The sequence below is a fragment of the Lepisosteus platostomus genome, chromosome 11 (genome assembly GCF_059453375.1).
Source record: "Lepisosteus platostomus isolate fLepPlt1 chromosome 11, fLepPlt1.hap1, whole genome shotgun sequence".
In the NCBI taxonomy this organism is placed as follows: Eukaryota; Metazoa; Chordata; class Actinopteri; order Semionotiformes; family Lepisosteidae; genus Lepisosteus; species Lepisosteus platostomus.
In genome coordinates, this window is record NC_142621.1 from 13916546 (window position 1) to 13934157 (window position 17612).

General features: G+C 37.8%; 2 protein-coding genes across 5 annotated transcripts in view; both read right to left on the bottom strand.

The window, feature by feature from the left end:
- Window positions 1-1590, bottom strand: part of dnajc6 (DnaJ (Hsp40) homolog, subfamily C, member 6) — a 33503-nt gene extending 31913 nt beyond the window's left edge. For 2 of the 4 annotated variants that reach the window (XM_088598574.1, XM_088598572.1), the window contains exon 1: window positions 1347-1590. The gene's annotated coding sequence lies outside the window, so the exon portion shown is untranslated. The other 2 variants (XM_088598575.1, XM_088598573.1) reach the window with 1 other exon arrangement.
- A 2726-nt stretch (window positions 1591-4316) lies between these two features.
- ak4 (adenylate kinase 4) lies at window positions 4317-13621 on the bottom strand. The gene is made up of 6 exons (XM_088598577.1): window positions 13054-13621; window positions 12334-12493; window positions 10788-10907; window positions 8048-8220; window positions 7163-7281; window positions 4317-5661 (listed from the first exon to the last, which is right to left on the bottom strand). The coding sequence occupies exons 2-6, from the start codon at window positions 12476-12478 to the stop codon at window positions 5520-5522; spliced, it is 699 nt and encodes a 232-aa protein (XP_088454703.1). The 5' UTR covers window positions 12479-12493; window positions 13054-13621; the 3' UTR covers window positions 4317-5519.
- Between the last annotated feature and the right edge of the window lie 3991 nt (window positions 13622-17612).

Below are 17612 nucleotides of genomic sequence, written 5' to 3' on the forward strand. Positions count from 1 at the left end.
ATATAGCTGAACAGTAAATCAACTGCCTTCACACTGAAAGCAGAGGCTGTTCTCTGTTTAGTAAGAGTAAAGGTACAATAATCATTGAGTAATTCAAGGATTGTCCATTGGACACACTCCTTAAATATAAGAACATCATGCAGGTATCACTGGAAAGGTTCAACATTCTCAATGAGTCACTAAATCTGACTTCCTTCAGTGGGTAAGGGGTATACAGTTATTGGTACAGGTTACTATAAAATACAACTCATTTTCACAGCCTTAAGCAGAGGTTATCTTGCCTGAGGCTTTTCTTTTCATTTCTCTTCAGTTTTGGAGCACGGTTTTGGCCTACATCAACACAGCTGTGAAATCAGTAGTCTCCATCTTTCAGGAGGCAGCGGCAAAGGCACGTAAGGGAAACCAGGGAAACTGGAGTTTAACTGAAACTCTTCGGCAACCCAGCTTGCATCTCACAAGGACGAAGAGGAATTCTCAATATGCATTCACTTGGTTCTAGCTATTAAAACCGTAAAACTTCGGAAACCGAAAGCGGAGTTTAATACAAAATGTTACTATATTTCTTATAATGAACCTCACGAATGAAATGGAAGTTCACGGATGTGATACAGTACGTTGGCGTCACACTGGGCATTCCTTTTCCTGACGCTCAGATTTAAAATACATAATTTTCATCGAACTTAAATCGTCAATGTTTTCCAATCAGTAAACAAAAATACATGTACTCAGTAATCCCTAATATTCCTAGTACTTTCGGAGCACTGTTGGAATCTAGTATTAAAAAAAGCACATTTAAATATTCCAATATTATACTGAATTCTGAAACTGAAATTGATATTGAACAGATGTAATGCAGATATGTAAAACTGAATGCTTCCGAATATAATATATAGTTAACACTGCTTGAGATATTAAAACAACATTTTTAGAGGAGCACCGTTTTCTAATCTCAGCGAAAGGCCTTGTCATCAAAAATAACATCTTTACCGAAGACTAATGTATAGTCGCCTGTTCTCCTGTAAACAAAATCACCATGCAATATGGTACTTAGATCACGTTTTTCATAACACCAACAGAAGAAAACACTTTAAAATTAATTATGTACGTGCAATACGAGCACCCCGAGCATACTCAGTTTTATTTATATCAAATATTTAATGCAATATGATAAACACGTCGCCGTTAACAAAAAACTGGCGTTATAAATTATACAATACTTACAGACCTCTACTGGGACCTGAAATTTAGCGTAATCATTCTAGTTGCCAAATCGGTAGCACTGAATAGCCTAAGCACCTACAGTATTTTTACTCTAGCATTCCAAGAAGGATTTCCCGGTACCATACCTCTCTGAGCAGTTTCTTTCATTCTCCTCTTATTTGAAGTCTTCAGATACGGAACCCCAGCTGATTTGAGAAGTGCTGACCTTTGATTTGTCATTCACAGCCAGTCAAAGGTCATAGAGGTAAATGTACCATCAATCCCTGGTATTGGTGCATGGTAATTATGGGCTATTGCGTACAGGATGACTGCTGGATTATGGAGCATCACACTGTAAAATCACGACTTCTTCAGGCAAGCTCTAAACATATGGTGAAAAACATGGGGTGGATTCTGAAGTGGCGGACTGGAGCTCCGGTCCTGCTGTATGATCATTGTTGTCTTAACGGAAGAAAACAACACATTTTGTAGCTGTAATTGATCGTAAAAGCGATTCTGCATGAATCCAGATGATTTCTTAACGGATGTTTATATAATTAAAAGACAGGCAATGAAGCTGTATCAATGAACAGCTTCAGCTATCCTTGATACATCTCACGATTTGCTGTAAATCTCAGTCAAGCAGTGATGCATTTCAGAGATTTGAACGGTACAGAAACTGGCCTACGGACGACTGCACACGCAACAGTACTATGGATATAATATTTTAAAAACATTTTATTTATATCATAAATCCCTAAATTGTATGTTATACGATCTTCCAGTCGTATTTCTTAGAATGTCCAGGAGCAACCAGTTTTAGAGATTATAAACACAAACGATAAAACACAAACATGGAATTTCATGCCAATGTCAATAAAATTGATTGCACAAGGCATCACAGATTTTGAGAAAATAATTTATTTTATTTTTTTACAGAAATGAATCACAAAGCTCCCATCACACTGTAAAGAAAGACCATACTACAGATTACAGTATTGCACAGTATAATCAGCTCATGTGCCAGTACACTTAAGAAATATATTTAAAGCTGGTCATCATACTCCTCCTTTGAATACCATTGTATTACAGACCATCTCTAATGTCCAACTAACCTATTAAGTTACAAGTAAAGTGCTATCCTTGTAATATATTTAACATTGATGTTTGCTGTTGGCTTCAAAATATGTTTCAAATAAAATTATTCCATCACTTACAGTAAATTACTGATGTGGTCTTTGTGCGTATGTGTCAGGGCAGAATGATCAAGCAGAGATGGGTAATTCCAGACCTTGTGGTTTGTAGTACTGCAGGTTTGCTGGTACTTTCCAAATAGCAAATTGTTAAGACTTAAAAAAACTGGTAGTTCGATTTCTCATCTAATTACTTCATTTTTGTGACTTGGGACTATAAGTGCTATAAGAGGTGATGTCCTTCAGATGTTGTGCAGTGGTGCTGCTAGTACACATTACAGATATACTGATGGCACACCTGTGGTGGATGAGGTATGGAAAGCAATTATGGATGGCGAATGTTTCATAAATGCAATTATAATTTAATAATAATTGTTATTTCTTAGTATTCTTGTGATGATGATGAAGATGTTGATGGTGATGATGGGCAGCACATTGCCACAGTGGTTAGCAGTGGCTGGAGCCCTGGTTTCCAGACCTGGGGTGCTGTCCGTGTGGAGTTTGTATGCTCTCCCCATGTTTGCATGGCTTTCCTCTAGATGCTCTAATTTCCTCCCACAGTCCAAAGACATAGTGGTAGGTGAATTGGCTTCTGGGAAACTAGACTGTGCTGTGAGTGTGTGCTTGTCTGTCTCTGCCCTGCGATGTGCTGGCATGCTGAATTGGATTAAGTGGTTAGAAAATATATTATTATTATTACTATTATTATTAATCAGAGGTAGGATGAAAACCAGAGGATTCTGCAGCCCTTAAGATCTGGAGATGCCCATCCCTGAGTAAGTGACGAAGCAGCAGCTGGTGCATTTGGGTGTTTTGCATGGAGGCTGACAAATATAAGGGCTTTGCCCCAAACATGCTTCCCCACAAGAAAGCAAAATATCACACAAGTCTCTGGCTGTCATATGATTTAATGACCAATCCCAGCAAGTTCTTGTACACAATCTGCAGTGGGATTACTCCTCTTATTTCTATAGCAATAGGAAGGCAAACTATTGCTCCATTCTGTAAACATTTCAGTGTTCATGGTTGAGCATTTAGCTTTTCCCACTAGTAGCACTTTAACTGGTAGCTCCCTAGTAAAGCATGCTGACTTTTGAAACTCAGCAGGTGTCTTAGGAAATAAGTAATTAGTGTGCTAGGATAATAAGATGGCATCAACCTGAGCAGCTGCTATGGTACATTATGTGGTTTATGGTATCTCTACTGACGAATGTTAAAATGCTAATATTAATATTTTCTTCTATTACAAATTCTGTATATTTGTATTTGTATAATAGAATTTATATTCTAATACAGAATTCATATTTTGCACTGTAAACACTGCAAAAGAACATTACAAATATAACAAGCCTTATAACTGGTATATTTTTTCAACTAAACTTGCTGCAAACTGACCCCATAATTGAGATTTCATTTAAACTTAATTGAATAGAAATTATAACTTGGTTTAAAGTACTACTTCAACTTTACACTTGGTTTAAATCACGATCACCTAACTGCAATTAAAATGCACTAATCATTCATCCTCTTACTTGCCTTAGAAGTAATGCAAAAATTTGCAATGCTGTAGTAGATGAATCATTCATTGCAATCACATATCTGTTAGCACCTATTTAATTTCATGACAGAGCTGGAAAAACTGATATTACAAGCTACAAAAGAAGACTATATTTGCCACTTAAGACACCCTTAAAAAAGCAATACGTGTTTTAAAAAATACCTGTACCTCAAAAATTAAACAATTTTTCAACCCAATGAATACAGTATGTTTGATGTATTTTCCAAAATAAATGTATATGGATTATTCATTTGACCTTTTAACTGCATCATGTTGGTTCTTATCCTTTTTTGTGTATTTTCACTAGGTTCTCCAGAAAAGCATATGAATAACTGAGAATAATGGGAATACATATAGATATAACATTTTTCCTTTTGACAAATTTGCTGTTAAATATATAAGCATTTGTTATTGTATCCAGGAGAAACATCCACCATTTGCTTAACTTTCATTGTAATAGCAGTGTAGCTTTCTCTTTTGATTAGGCTGACTTGAGTTTCCCCTTTAAATTATTAAATACCTTCTTATAACTATAACTACATTTTAACAACAACTTTGATTCTTCATGGTAAAAGTTTGAAAGGAGTATAATATAAAATATTTCTCTATAAAGAGGTCTCTAAAATATGCTATTGTCCTCTAATAGGAGCCACTGATATTCAGTTTAGATGATACATTTATGGGATGGGAAGATTAATACACATACTAGTGTAATTTATGGGATTATTATAAAGAACTCTTTTTTCAGGTCACTATGACTAAAGCACTTCCACTATGATTAAGATAGCAGAGAGACAACTTGATCTTCAGGGACACTAACATCGACAGACTAAGATAACAGAAAGTACGTTATTCTCTTCAGATCCTAAATTCATAGTAATGATATACAGCAACTACTGTATCTTGAAGAAAAAATAAAACTGACATGTTTATGAAAAAAAGACTGCAATTTACCAAAACAAACAGACTTGTTGCAATAAACTAAATAGGGCAACACTGTGTGCTGTCGATTAAACTCACCTTTTTAAGCAGATGGCTGCTGAACAGAAGCACATCAAGGCCAAGTAAAATGGCCTAGACTGAGTTCAACCTGGCTCCGTTTGGTGATAAGTTCTGTCTGGTGTGTTCAGTATTAACCCATTGATTTCCAGTCCCTCATACCCAGTTGTGAGTTCCATTCCTGCAGTCAGTGAATCTGGTATTGCAAATTAAGAAAGAGACCTGAGAGGAAAACAGAACTAAAAGGCTCAAAGTACAGACTCAGAATGTACTGAACAGAATGTACAGATTTTTGGATCTCCATCATTCTCAAAGACCTACTGTACGAGCTTTGGGTGCAGTACAGCTTATAGCATGCAAATTACAAAAATATTTCTGTAAAATATGTATTATAAAAAATACTACAAAGCATTACAGTGGCAGGTAAAGGGCAATTTTAAGTGTTAAATCTTCTTTTACATACATGTTATTTTTCAACTCTATGGTTCTAAATGACATAATTGTGTTTAAAGTGATCCAATGGTCAAATAGCTCCTATGTTCCAGTCATTTCCTTGCAGAAGAGTCCTCTTACTGGTCACGACCAGAGAGTGACAGGGCCTGTTGTTCATCAGGGTGCACAGGAGGGATCTTTGAAGAGAGTAGTGAGTAAATGTAGGGCCAAATCTTATCAGTTTCAGTCCCTGAAAAAGAGTGTAGGACTCCTTTTGTCCTGAAAGAAAAAATAAAACAATAAACGTTAAAATGAAGACCTGGCCTTGCTGTTTTTGAAAGGCATACTGTATTTATTTCAAGAATTAACTCAGCAGTTACAACTGCCATCATTTCGCTCATGGCAGAAAGCAGCAAGCATCACTGTTTTCAGGACTACAGTGCTGTTGCCTGCTAAAATTGAGCAAAGTCAGAAAGGGGAATTGAACCCTCCAATGGGATCGCTGCATTCAGTCAGGTGATCTTGTACAGCTTTCTGCTCTGTGATATCTCTAGAACAGCCAATCCCTACATCTAAAATGAGGTCATACTGCTGGAGAAACAAAAACAACAAAAGGCAGTCAAAGAATAATAATAAAAAAAATAATAAATACATATTTTTGATATCTCCTGCAGTGATACAGGCGTTCATATTTCAGAAATCTAATGTCAGCTGGGCTTAGTGGGAATTCAGATCAAGGAAAGAATGCTTTTTTTCAAAGCTAACTTACAGCTGAGGAAAGTCTTCTCATTTTACCCAGTCCCCAAACGATATTTTCTTCCTGAAATATTATCACTCCATTTTGTCACTGTGTTTGTGCTGTTTCTCTCTCTAGGACAGTGTGTCTACCTGTGCCTAGAACATGTCTGTATTTCTTTTCAGTGTTACTTTGCCAGCACTTTTATAAAAGGACTTTTTGTGGTCTCTGTAGAGATGTGCCACATTCCAATGGCTTATGATAACTTATTAAACAAAGCCTAACTTTGTTACATTTGGGACAAAGGTCAAAGTATCGCTTTAAAGGTCTTAAACTTTGCAACTGTATGATTTAGAACAAAGTATCACATTAATGGAGACGATACAGGGAAATCAAAGTGCTACAGAGGGGTCAATATCTCTGTCTCAGAAAGTGACATTTAGATCACAGTCAGACAGAGGAGTGAGCATATTTATAAAAATCTCTGTAGTGTAGCTGTATATGAAACTCTGGAATAAATCAGGAATTCCCTTTGAAGTGTGTTTCGAGACACACAAACAGAGCCAATCCAAGACTTGCCTCTCACAACAAAATCTATAACCATATTAGAATGTGGAAATCATTTTGAGAAGGTAAGTCTACAATTAATACAAAACTATATGAAATAGGATAGTTTTATTTTTTTTTCATTTGAAAATATTATAATTAAAGTCCTGAGTGGGAAACTCCTAAGATTGTCAGTGTAATTGAATCATTCAATAAGTTATTACAGCTTCATTTGACCTGTTATATTCACCACAATGTAATGCTACTGAGTCATCTTAGTGTTCATTGTGGTGTAAGAACTTGTGGTGTAAGCAGATTAAGATCTGTAATTATAAGCTAAGTACAATACTGCACTGCTTTGTCTGTACTTGCATACATACTGGTACTTCTTAAGCTTAACCTATCATCATTGGCCACCTCCCTGTGCAAGATATTTATGCAGTCTTTATTATAATAAAAACAGACATAGGAAAGAGGTACTTCTTGATTCGTACTCACTTATATAAGTCTATGACTGGTTTGGCAATGTCTTTATAATGCCTAAGCCTTGCCATGACAGCTTCAGGTTTGTCGTCATCGCGCTGAATTAAAGGCTCACCGCTGATGTCATCGATACCCTGTGAAGAACATAAAAGATGCTACAAAGTGAATTGAGAATCCATGACAGCTGCTAAGATCGTACATTTTCTAAGACCACATCTGCCAGGATAAAACCACAATACAGTTTAAAATGAAACTTTAACAACTGCGGTTCTAATGTTTGCAAAGGTAATGTTATACCTAGCCAGCAGCCATATCACCCTGCAACTCACAACTGGCCACCCACTGCAGCTAAGTAGGTGTGAGTCTGGTCAGTACCTGGATGGGAGACCTCCTGGGAAAAACTAAGGTTGCTGCTTGAAGAGGTGTTAGTGAGGCCAGTAGGAGATGCTCACCCTGTGGTCTATGTGGGTCTAATGCACCAGTATAGTGACGGGGACACTATACTGTAAACAGGGTCCATCCTTTGGCTGAGACGTAAGACCGAGGTCCTGACTCTCTTTGGTCATTAAAAATCCCAGGGCATTTCTCAAAAAGAGTAGAAGTGTAATCCCGGGCGTCCTGGCCAAATTTCCCATTTTACCAATCATGGCCTCCTAATAATCCCCCTCTATGAATTGGCTTCATCACTCTGCTCTCCTCCCCACTGATAGCTGGTGTGTGGTGAGCGTTCTGACGCACTATGGCTGCCGTCGCATCATCCAGGTGGAGGGAAGTCCCCATTATCAAACAAATGGATCCTCATGGATGCTTGTTATGGAGAGCAACCATAGCTGTGCATGTGCCTGTTGTACTGTCATAAAAATCAAGAAAGAAATCCGCTTTCCAGCAGATAAGCCTCACCTCTGCTTGTGGGGGATTGAATTCCATGTTGTACACTCTTCCGCTAGAAGGATGGATCCACCTTGAGCTGAGTCTCTCCTTCAGTGACTCAAAGGGAATGTTCAGGCTGATGACCAAATCGACATCACAGGTGCTATTCAGGGCATGTGCCTGTGCCAAAGTCCGCGGGAAACCTGCACATAAAAATACAGTGAAACAGTTTGTGTTGAAAACGGGTAATGGTCTTTCAAATGGTCTAAAAGTTCAAAGCTAGACTGTGTACCATACCAATTGAAGTGAACATCATTTCTGTAGAACAACACTGTAGAAGAATAAGCTTTGATTTTCTTTGCAGAGGGTTTTTTTTTTTCATATGCCCCAAACAGTCTCTTTAAGCTTGAAACCTTTGTCTAGTTTAAAAAGAATAACACAATAGAAAATGAACCTCAAAGAGTGGCTCACGTGCTTCCATAAACTTGCTAAGCAAGAGAGCTTAACAAAAAGCTGTTTTTTTTCCTGTTTTTTTTTAGAAAATTAAATGGACACACACTCAACCGCAATGTCCACAGACATTCACTTCCTCCATCTCTTCCTTTTCAGAACTCAATTTTGCCCCTGAGCTGTAGAATTTGGCAGCATTTCTGATCATTTAACAAATTCAGTGATTAGGTAACCAGTTATTGTGCAACTCATTTACTTTGAGCTGTTGGCTGTTGAGCTGTTTCTGGCTAGTCCATGTTCATATGTGTGAACTTGTTATGTTAAAATGTAATATTTCTAACACCACAATAACATTACTCCTGTCTGATAGGCATGTGCACAATAAGCCATTAGCAGTCCATTGACTTTCTAGCATTTATTTGTACAGATACGTGACAAAGGTTGGCCCACTGGGTTTATGACTGTTGTGAGGGTAAATTCGGTCATTCCAACTTTATAATTAGCATTCAGAAAAAGAATTAAATCAAACGTAATATCCAAAGAAATCTTGTCACAGATTCATAAATAATAAAAAATGCATTAATGCATTAAATCATCACTTCACTCAGCTGAACAACAATTTCACTCCTTCTCCACTTACTGACTTTGTTGCTTTAATAAAATGTATTTTATTATAGGATTGTATTTCCTGTTTTTTTCACTGTATTTTCCTGTTTTTATAGTCATTCAGTCTTTGAACAATTATTGGGCTATACATTATTCTGGAATGGAAATTAGACTTTCCATTTTGACTAATTCTTTCCAATTATTCCTTTACATTTAACATGGTACCTTCACATTTCAATGGGAAAAAAAGGCTTGATTACCCTAATCTGCAAATCAGATTGAGGAACACTATGTTTTACAGATTAATATTTTGCACATAGTTCAATAGCAATAGAAACAAATACCTGAAAATCAATCAATTGGTTATTTAGAATCCCCAAATCTCCTGTCATAAAATCATTTTGGCTTTCACATAAATAGGTCTACATCATTACCAACTTCATTTCCAACTGAATATATAAGAACTGTTCTTAATAATACCATAATTATAGATGCAGTCCTCATTAATCTCTACAAAATCCTCTAGACTCTGAATTATAATCTAGTCATAAATTACAACATCGCAATTTTTAAACATATCTAAAATATTTTTGACTATCTTTCAATGGCAACAGAACCTGAGCTGATAAATAAGTGACTATTGTATAAGAAGAGGCCTCATGTGAAATCTGAGTACCTTATTTGGCTCACTTCCCTTTTACTTATACATGAATAACCTATTAGAGATCAGAGTACATCCTCATTGTATTCTCTGTGCTGATGACACTACAATTTACATCTCGCATTCACTCAATAAAAACTCATAGATTTAACACTAACATCCATTAAACATCAGTACAATTTAACCATCTATCCCTAAACACTACAAACACATATAATTTCAGATCTCTATAAAAGTCTGTCACCAACCCCAGTATTTACAATCACTAACTACCAATTACTACTGTAAGTTTGCTTAAATATTCTACTCTCATTCTAGAGCTTACAAAAAACAATATCAAGAGACTGGTGGATAAACCACATACATATGTATTTAAATTGAAAAGTATGCATTTTTGAATGTGTCAGGATCATCTACAGTATTTTTATTAAAAGTTATGTTTTTAGATGATCCATATTTTAATTTTAATAGTTCAAAATGGCACCCATCCAATAAATAATTTCAGGGTGTGTTAGAACATTTTTGTATTATTAAATTTTAATTAAACATAACTCTTAACTAAGTCCTCCTGTATAAGAAGTCTAAGTATTAAACCTTTAATATAAAAAACCTAAAAATGCTAGATATGTTATTGAGATTATTTAAACTTTCAAAGTACATTTTCACATGACAGTTTTTGAATATTTATATTAATAAAACATCACTGTTTCCTAAGCCATTTTATTAAATTATCTTGATACTAAATAGAGATTCATGATTAGGGTAAATTCTCAGACAGAATATCAATGGCATATACAGGACCATTTTGATTAATTTTATGACTAATGCTCATGGATTGTGAATTTCATTATCTGTATCAATACTATCCGTATTGTCTTTAGACATATCACATATAATTTTTACTTAATCTTGTGTTTAAATACAGCTCTACCATGAGCCCACAGTGATTGCTCTCTCTACAATTCAGTTGTGTAATACTGTACTTAATCTTTAACAATCATCAATCATTGCTCATATTTCCTTTTAACTACTGTAACTGTAGTGTGTACCTACCATCAAGAAGCCAGCTGTGTCTTGTCATCCTTTCCAGTTTGGTAAGTACCAAACGTGTTATAACTTGATCAGGAACCAAAAGACCCTTTTCAATGTATTTCTGTGCCAAAATGCCCGCCTCTGTGAAAAAAAAAACGTTTACAGTCAGGCAAAAGCTAGCTAATGCCTTAATGAGTAAAAGAATGTTCAGCTGTAAAAAAAATCATCAGATGTAGGTCACACTAGTCATTTTCCAAGAAACAACAACAGCAGTCTTGATAACTCTACTATGGTGAGTGATGAAACAATAACTAATGAAGAAGGTAAATTAGTATTCATTATAATTTGTAAAGTATGCAGACATTTATAAGATGTAGGTTTTGAAGGTGATTTTCGAAACCTTGCATCTACTGAAATCACAAATAGCTCACATCAGAAAAAAAAGGAAGAAAAATAATCTGGTGCCAAAGAAAAAAAAATTGCTAATTCTAAAATAAACATGGTTTCCAGCTCTTAAGTATACCCTTGAAATTAGAGGAACAGAGATTCAATTGTAACCCTAGCCGCGTGTTTTTTTTCCACATTTCTTCCATGAGCCTTATGTTTTGAGAATGGTTAAACATGCACAAAGAGGAACAAAACACTTTCAATGTTTGAAGTCTTTTCTAAAAAACAAACAGCAAGGCGTGCGTAAAACTCTAAATACTGAATTAACAGGAATTGATCTTATTTTATTTTCATTGAATTAATATTTTCAGGCATTTGTTTCGTTGTGACAAATGCGGTTCTCTGCCACGCCAATTCCTATACAGTATGTACAGACCACGGTTGAAAAAAGACGCCCCTTATTTTTGTACTTGGCATTTCTTTTAAAATGGATGTGTTTAAAAACAAAACAGTCGCCAATTATTGTAGCGGCACATGACAAAAACAAACACGGTGATCTGTTCCTGTTTGTGTTCTCTAACAGGTTCATGAAAGACTTGCGCTAGGAGTGCAACTTTCCATTTGTTTAAAAACAAGACATTCCATATCAAAACATTCTCCTTACCCTTGCAATTATTAGTGACACAACCCTGAAACAATGTTCTTAACTACCGTGTAGCACACATCCTGCGAGCGCTGCCAAACAAAATTAGAGCTACTGTATCCACATTCATCCTCAATTTTCAGCCCCCCCGCTATTCAACTATTCAGATACACAGCAGTGCTTGTGCGATAGATACTGTACTATATTCATTCTATATAGAATATGTTCTATCTAGGAAATAATTATTTCGCTAAGCACTTTTCGATGAAGGGTTAATGTTATAAAACCTCAACCTATGCTTTTGAGTACTGCATCTAAAATAAAGCTTTTCAAGAGACGTTCTATGTTGTTTAAATATACGCTCCGTTTCGATCTTATCGAAGCAAAATGCTTCGTGTTTTATTGTAATAAACCCAGTACTCGAAAAAGAGAAATTCATAAAGCAGCTCACGCATACAGACACGGAGGCTACACCATGATAGGAGTCTTGCAGAAAATTCAGACCCCCACTGTAAACTCACAGAAGAGCTCACCTACCAGTGCTCGCTGCGATGTTCTCCCGGAGGAAATCACCGCTGGACAGATGTTGCAGGCCAAACCTCTGGGCGATTCTCTGAGAAATTGTTCCCTTCCCAGAGCCCGGAGGACCCATAATGATGGCTCGGAATAACTTATTTGCCATTTTCTTCTGACTTATCTAATCATAATGTTGAAATAACATTACTTTTAGACACATTTAACAGAATAGTAAATGCCTGTTTCATCCATTACAGTTTACACAACATACTGTATGTTTATTAAAATGTACTTAAATAAGTACAATAAAATATCCACGGTTGATATTCAACAAAAATACCAATTAAACTCTCTTATTCTGCAATTTCGTTTTCTTTACACGATACGTGTATTTGAGCTAAAGATTAAAACATTTCGTAAATTATTTCTTGAAATTCACAATTTCCATTTTTACCTAGCATTTTTCAAGAACAAAACTGTGGGGGTGGCAACTTACATAATAACATTTGGACTTTTAATCATTTTGATTAGAGCGCATCAAGAAACCCACTTAAAGGAAGCAATTTCTTAAACTTTTCTAATTAAGTTAAAGTATCTTCGTGTATTTCAGTTATGCACTACAGCGCTATACACTATTTCACCCCACGGGTCTACGGTGCAGTTTGATCAAAATTACCATCATTTTCTAAAAAGCAAACACACAGAAAATACCAGAATTTAAAATAATAGTAATAACCTTACCTCCCAAGTCCTCTGTTTTCCTGCAAAATGGCGTTTTTACATTCAAATGGAAAATATTCAGAGCAAGTCAGTAAAAGATTAATCTCTCCACCCACGGAATTTCTGCTTTACTGTATCTTTAAGAAACTGTATTTTCGACGAAACTGAATGAGAACCAGTCCCACTTGGTACTGAACACCTCCTTACACTTCATCATGCAAGAATGCGGACGACATCGCGCATGGATGTAATCGCTAAAACTTTGGAATTATGGTAGATGTAGTCTTTCATGATCTGAACTTATATTTTAATGTATTTTGATGACGCTTTCAAGCAAAGTAACTTACATTTGTACTCATTCGGACAGCCGCGCATTTTACTTGAGTACTTTGAGTGAAGTGGTTTTTCAAGAGCATAATAGCAGTGTCCCATCTAGAATTAGATCCAGCCTTCGCGTTGAGTCAAGAGCCCAAACCAACATTCAGAATAAAAATAGCTGTTCAGTTTATATAAATTGATACTCAAACGATTATCGGGAGACATGCAGTAATATCCCAGCGCTCCTGAATGCTCCGTTAGGTACGAAAGAGGCAATAGGATAATTTAATGCTGTCTTTTGATTTGCAAGGTTCCTCGCAAGCGTTGCAGCTCCGCCTAGCGGCAGTTTGACACACAGAGAAATAAAATACAGTACGCGCTTGGTTACGTTACTCTATAACAGTGCAATCTGAGTTGTATAAACTTTACACATTATTTATTAAATAATGAAATTGAATACATATAATAAAGAACATGTTATATAAAAACAGCATAAGCATTTATGACGGTAAATAAAGGTAAGTATACATAATTAAACGAATTAGCTTTGAATGGTTGTCAATTATGAAGATCTACTTGGAAGCTGAGAACTTAATAGTTTCTTTCAAATGTCATAGTGTCGACTTCGACAAATATTTGCTCCCGTTAATTGTTTTGTGTATAATCAATTCCATGTTGGACAAAGCTGCATTGGAGAAGGATTAACTGTCTGGCCGCTACCCACTCACTTGCTCTGACTTCAGTGCTTCAGTGTTTCCTCATATCCCAATGGTTGAGCCACACCCCAAATACACACTGTGTCAGGATAACTATGCAAAGATTTACAATAACCCCGGCATTAAAGGAATTCTAATGAACATGTGTACTTTCATACAGTAATTACCATTGCAGTGTCCTCCATCAGAGTTTTTCTGCCCATCATTATAACATCTGAAAGTACGTGGGCGATACTGTGAGCATTGTGATTGGCCACCAGTGCCCAGACAGAGCTGAAGCCTTTGGGGTTTTCCTTCAACCCCTCTTCATCTGCTGGGTCTCCAAAGCCCAAATTAGTCTCTTTTGCCTCTTTTCCTGATGCTTCTCTTCCTCTCTGCCTGATGGGAGAGCTGAAGTCCTGTTGAAGTCAAAGCATTGATCAGGACCCTATGCAGACTGCAGAATCCAGAAGGGAGTGAGACAGACACAGGGAGGAGACGATGAGGAACTGGGTAGGTTGACGAACAGGGGGGTTGATGAATGTGCACTGGTGCTTGGGGGGATGGTCCAGGCAATCAAGTCCAAGGAGGTCCGAAGGGAAATCCAAGGTGAAGTTCAAAGCTTCAGTACCGGGTGATCCATCCAAGACAAAACAAGACAAAATTAAAAACAGGAACGGGATCCGGTGCAGGAAGAGGGAATAAAAATGATGATAACGGGACCAGGTGCTCTGAGCCCCAGACTCAGCTGGGTCAGAACGCTGATAGGAGGCCTATGCCCTCAAGCTGTGGACGTAAGGCGACTTGGTCGTAGGCGGGCCTCCAGCGTCCATCTTCCAATGCAGAGCCTGGAATAGAGTGAGCATCTGGCTTATAAAGGAGGGACTGGATAGGAGACAGGTGCACAAAATCAACTTAAATGTGAAAGAGCCAGAGCGCCCTTAAGAGGACGGATTACAATTGTGACAGTCGGTCAGTCTTTATTAGGGTAAATCATAGTGACGAAACATATGCTGCTGACAAGACCTCATTTGAACCCTAGAGACTAAGACGACCCTGGAGAACTGTTCCAAGGTTATGCAGGATCCCTGTCATAGTTGTACCGGCTTAAGAAACAGTCTTTTCTTCTGATTGGGGCTGAACATAGACATGTGCTCCCCAGAATGATCAAACATCTCACGGAGACTGCGTCTGGTCTGTGAGTTTGTATGGGCAGCTCAGTAATGGAATCTATACTCACAAGGATTAATGTATTATACACTACCTGTCTCAGAATGGAACTTCCTCCTCCACCCATGTCATAGGTGCCCACAGCTGGTACTGAAGCAGGAGAGCATGACAATGGTAACCAGAACCCTTCTGTGCCACTGTAAATGTGACAAGTACTGTAGATTTGCACAATTGTCCTGTGGCAGCCCCCTATTAGAAATATCACCAGAGGAAGTGTAGGTTCTTAGCTTCCCCAGATTGTCTGAATCCCAGAGTCCCACAGACACCAGACAGCCCACAGCAATGCCTCACTGGGACTCAAGGGACCACCAACAGCCATTAGCACTCCCCTGTGCTAAAGATTTTTACAAGCAGAGGAGCATGCTGTTCTATAGCAATGGAGGCCTAGAGTGACACCAGTCCTATAACTGCATCAGACGGGGAGTCAGCTCGTTCCACTACAGCCACTGTCCTGTGGCTTTCTATATCAGGTGATGTTCTGGGTTCCTTGACACCATCAACCCCCTAGGTGAGGCCTGGTGCCAGCACATCAGTGCTGATGATGCTAGTGCTATCTCAGATGTTTCTTCCTTTGCCCCTGCTTTCTCACAGGATTACACTTTCTCCCAGGACGCTGCCTGTGAGAGACACCCTTTGCCACTCACCACTGGGCACAGGGATGTCTATAACCAGTTCAATGGCACTAGGCACCACGCCTCTGGTCTTGCTCCTTCAGCTGCACTTCAGGAAGCAGGTCTTTAAGCTGGGGTTCTCTTGACATCACCGCCTCTGTCATCTGCCCTTGAGCACATAGATTCAGGTACTGGTGCCCAACTTCTGCAGACCCTTGGTATTTTTCCCTGTTTCTCCTGTGCTTGTCAGTGGGTCTTTCCAGAAGAAAGTGGAAAAGGAATGTTTGCTCTTCCTGTTTAATTTGCAAAGTTCTCTGCTTGCTTTGCAGCTTGGCCTAATGTCATTTCACAAACCAGAGATTATGGTCAGGCTATATCACGCTGCAACTCACAACTGGCAACACACTGATGGAGAAACCATACTGTAGAAGGGTTCCATCCTTCAGATGGAAAACAACCAAGGTCATTACTCTCCATGTTCATTCAAAAGAAGTAGGGGTGTAACCATGGCATCCTGGCCAAATTTCCCCCTGGCCTTTAGCCAATCAGAACCTCCTAATAATATACAGTACATCTATGAAATGGCTTCATTTCCTGTTCTCCAACTAGCTGGTAGCTGATGTATGGTGAGCGCACTGGCACACTTTGGCTGCATCGTCCAGGAGCACATTGGTAGTGGAGGGGTGTCCAGAAAAGCTCGATATACTTGTAAGGATTATTATTATTCATACGCTGGAGTTTCAAGAATACATTACGCACAGCTCCTGCTGCTGTTAAATCATTAAATCTGTTGTTGAATTCTAGACCCGGCCTATTCAAGGACTCACTGTACTTACTAATATCCAGGAGGCCATCAACAGCTCGATTTCTACCAGCATTTAGAGCAAAAAAGGAAAATGTTGCACTTTCCTCTTCAGCACTTAATACAACCCGAAAGTTAAATTCTGAATTCAAAGCTTTCACTTTGGACCAGTCATGTCTGTAATTGACTTTGTTTCTCTTGCACTTCACACCTCAGGCTGCTCAATATTTCTGACACCTTTGTTAGAAATGCCAAATCCAGCAGCCGTGCTATGCCTGATGTTTGATAGGTACCGAGGGCTTTCTTGGTTCCATGAAAAGCTTGGATTCCTGACACAATTGAAAGAAATCGATGCAACAGTTTCCCTTTGCTAAGCCCCTGGACCTCAGTGCTAAGTAAAAGATCACCACACATGGATGACAGCTCATTGAGAAGTGATTTAAACCAAGGCTGCTGCCAGACGTCTGCTGAAATTGAATTAACACATCTAAAAACGATTGCATAATGTGATCAAACCACATTACTTTACCACAAATTACCTGTCAGCGACTGGTAAAGTGGTAATTCAAGAAATTAGGGAAATAAGAATTGAATATATAAATAAATTTTGTGCAATTTGCAATGAAACTGCACAGTCTTTGCAGTAGGTGCAGCAGTGGTAGTTATTGATTATAGCCTCCCAGTTGGCACATTGTTTTAAGTCTTGATCCCATTAAATATTTCAGTTCATCTTTGACTTTCAAAGGCAATCATGTTAAGAATTTTTCTTTGATGAAGTCTGTTATAGAAAAACACTTGACCTGCAAGATGGTTTTCTTCTTATACTGTGTGTTGTTTTCCCTATGCATTTCCCTTTATAGCATTTTGTTGTTCTTATATAGCACTTTGCTCTTCCTATACATATGTCATTGTCATTATAACATG

What these genes read in the sequence shown, in the direction of transcription:
- ak4 (XM_088598577.1), bottom strand. Translation starts at nt 12,478, where the DNA reads ATGGCAAATAAGTTATTCCGAGCCATCATTATGGGTCCTCCGGGCTCT. An exon ending in GAACATCGCAGCGAGCACTG is followed by an intron (nt 10,908 to 12,333) that starts GTAGGTGAGCTC and finishes TTTTTTTCACAG; the next exon opens with AGGCGGGCATTTTGGCACAG. An exon ending in CCAGTCATAGACTTATATAA is followed by an intron (nt 5,662 to 7,162) that starts GTGAGTACGAAT and finishes TTTTTCTTTCAG; the next exon opens with GACAAAAGGAGTCCTACACT.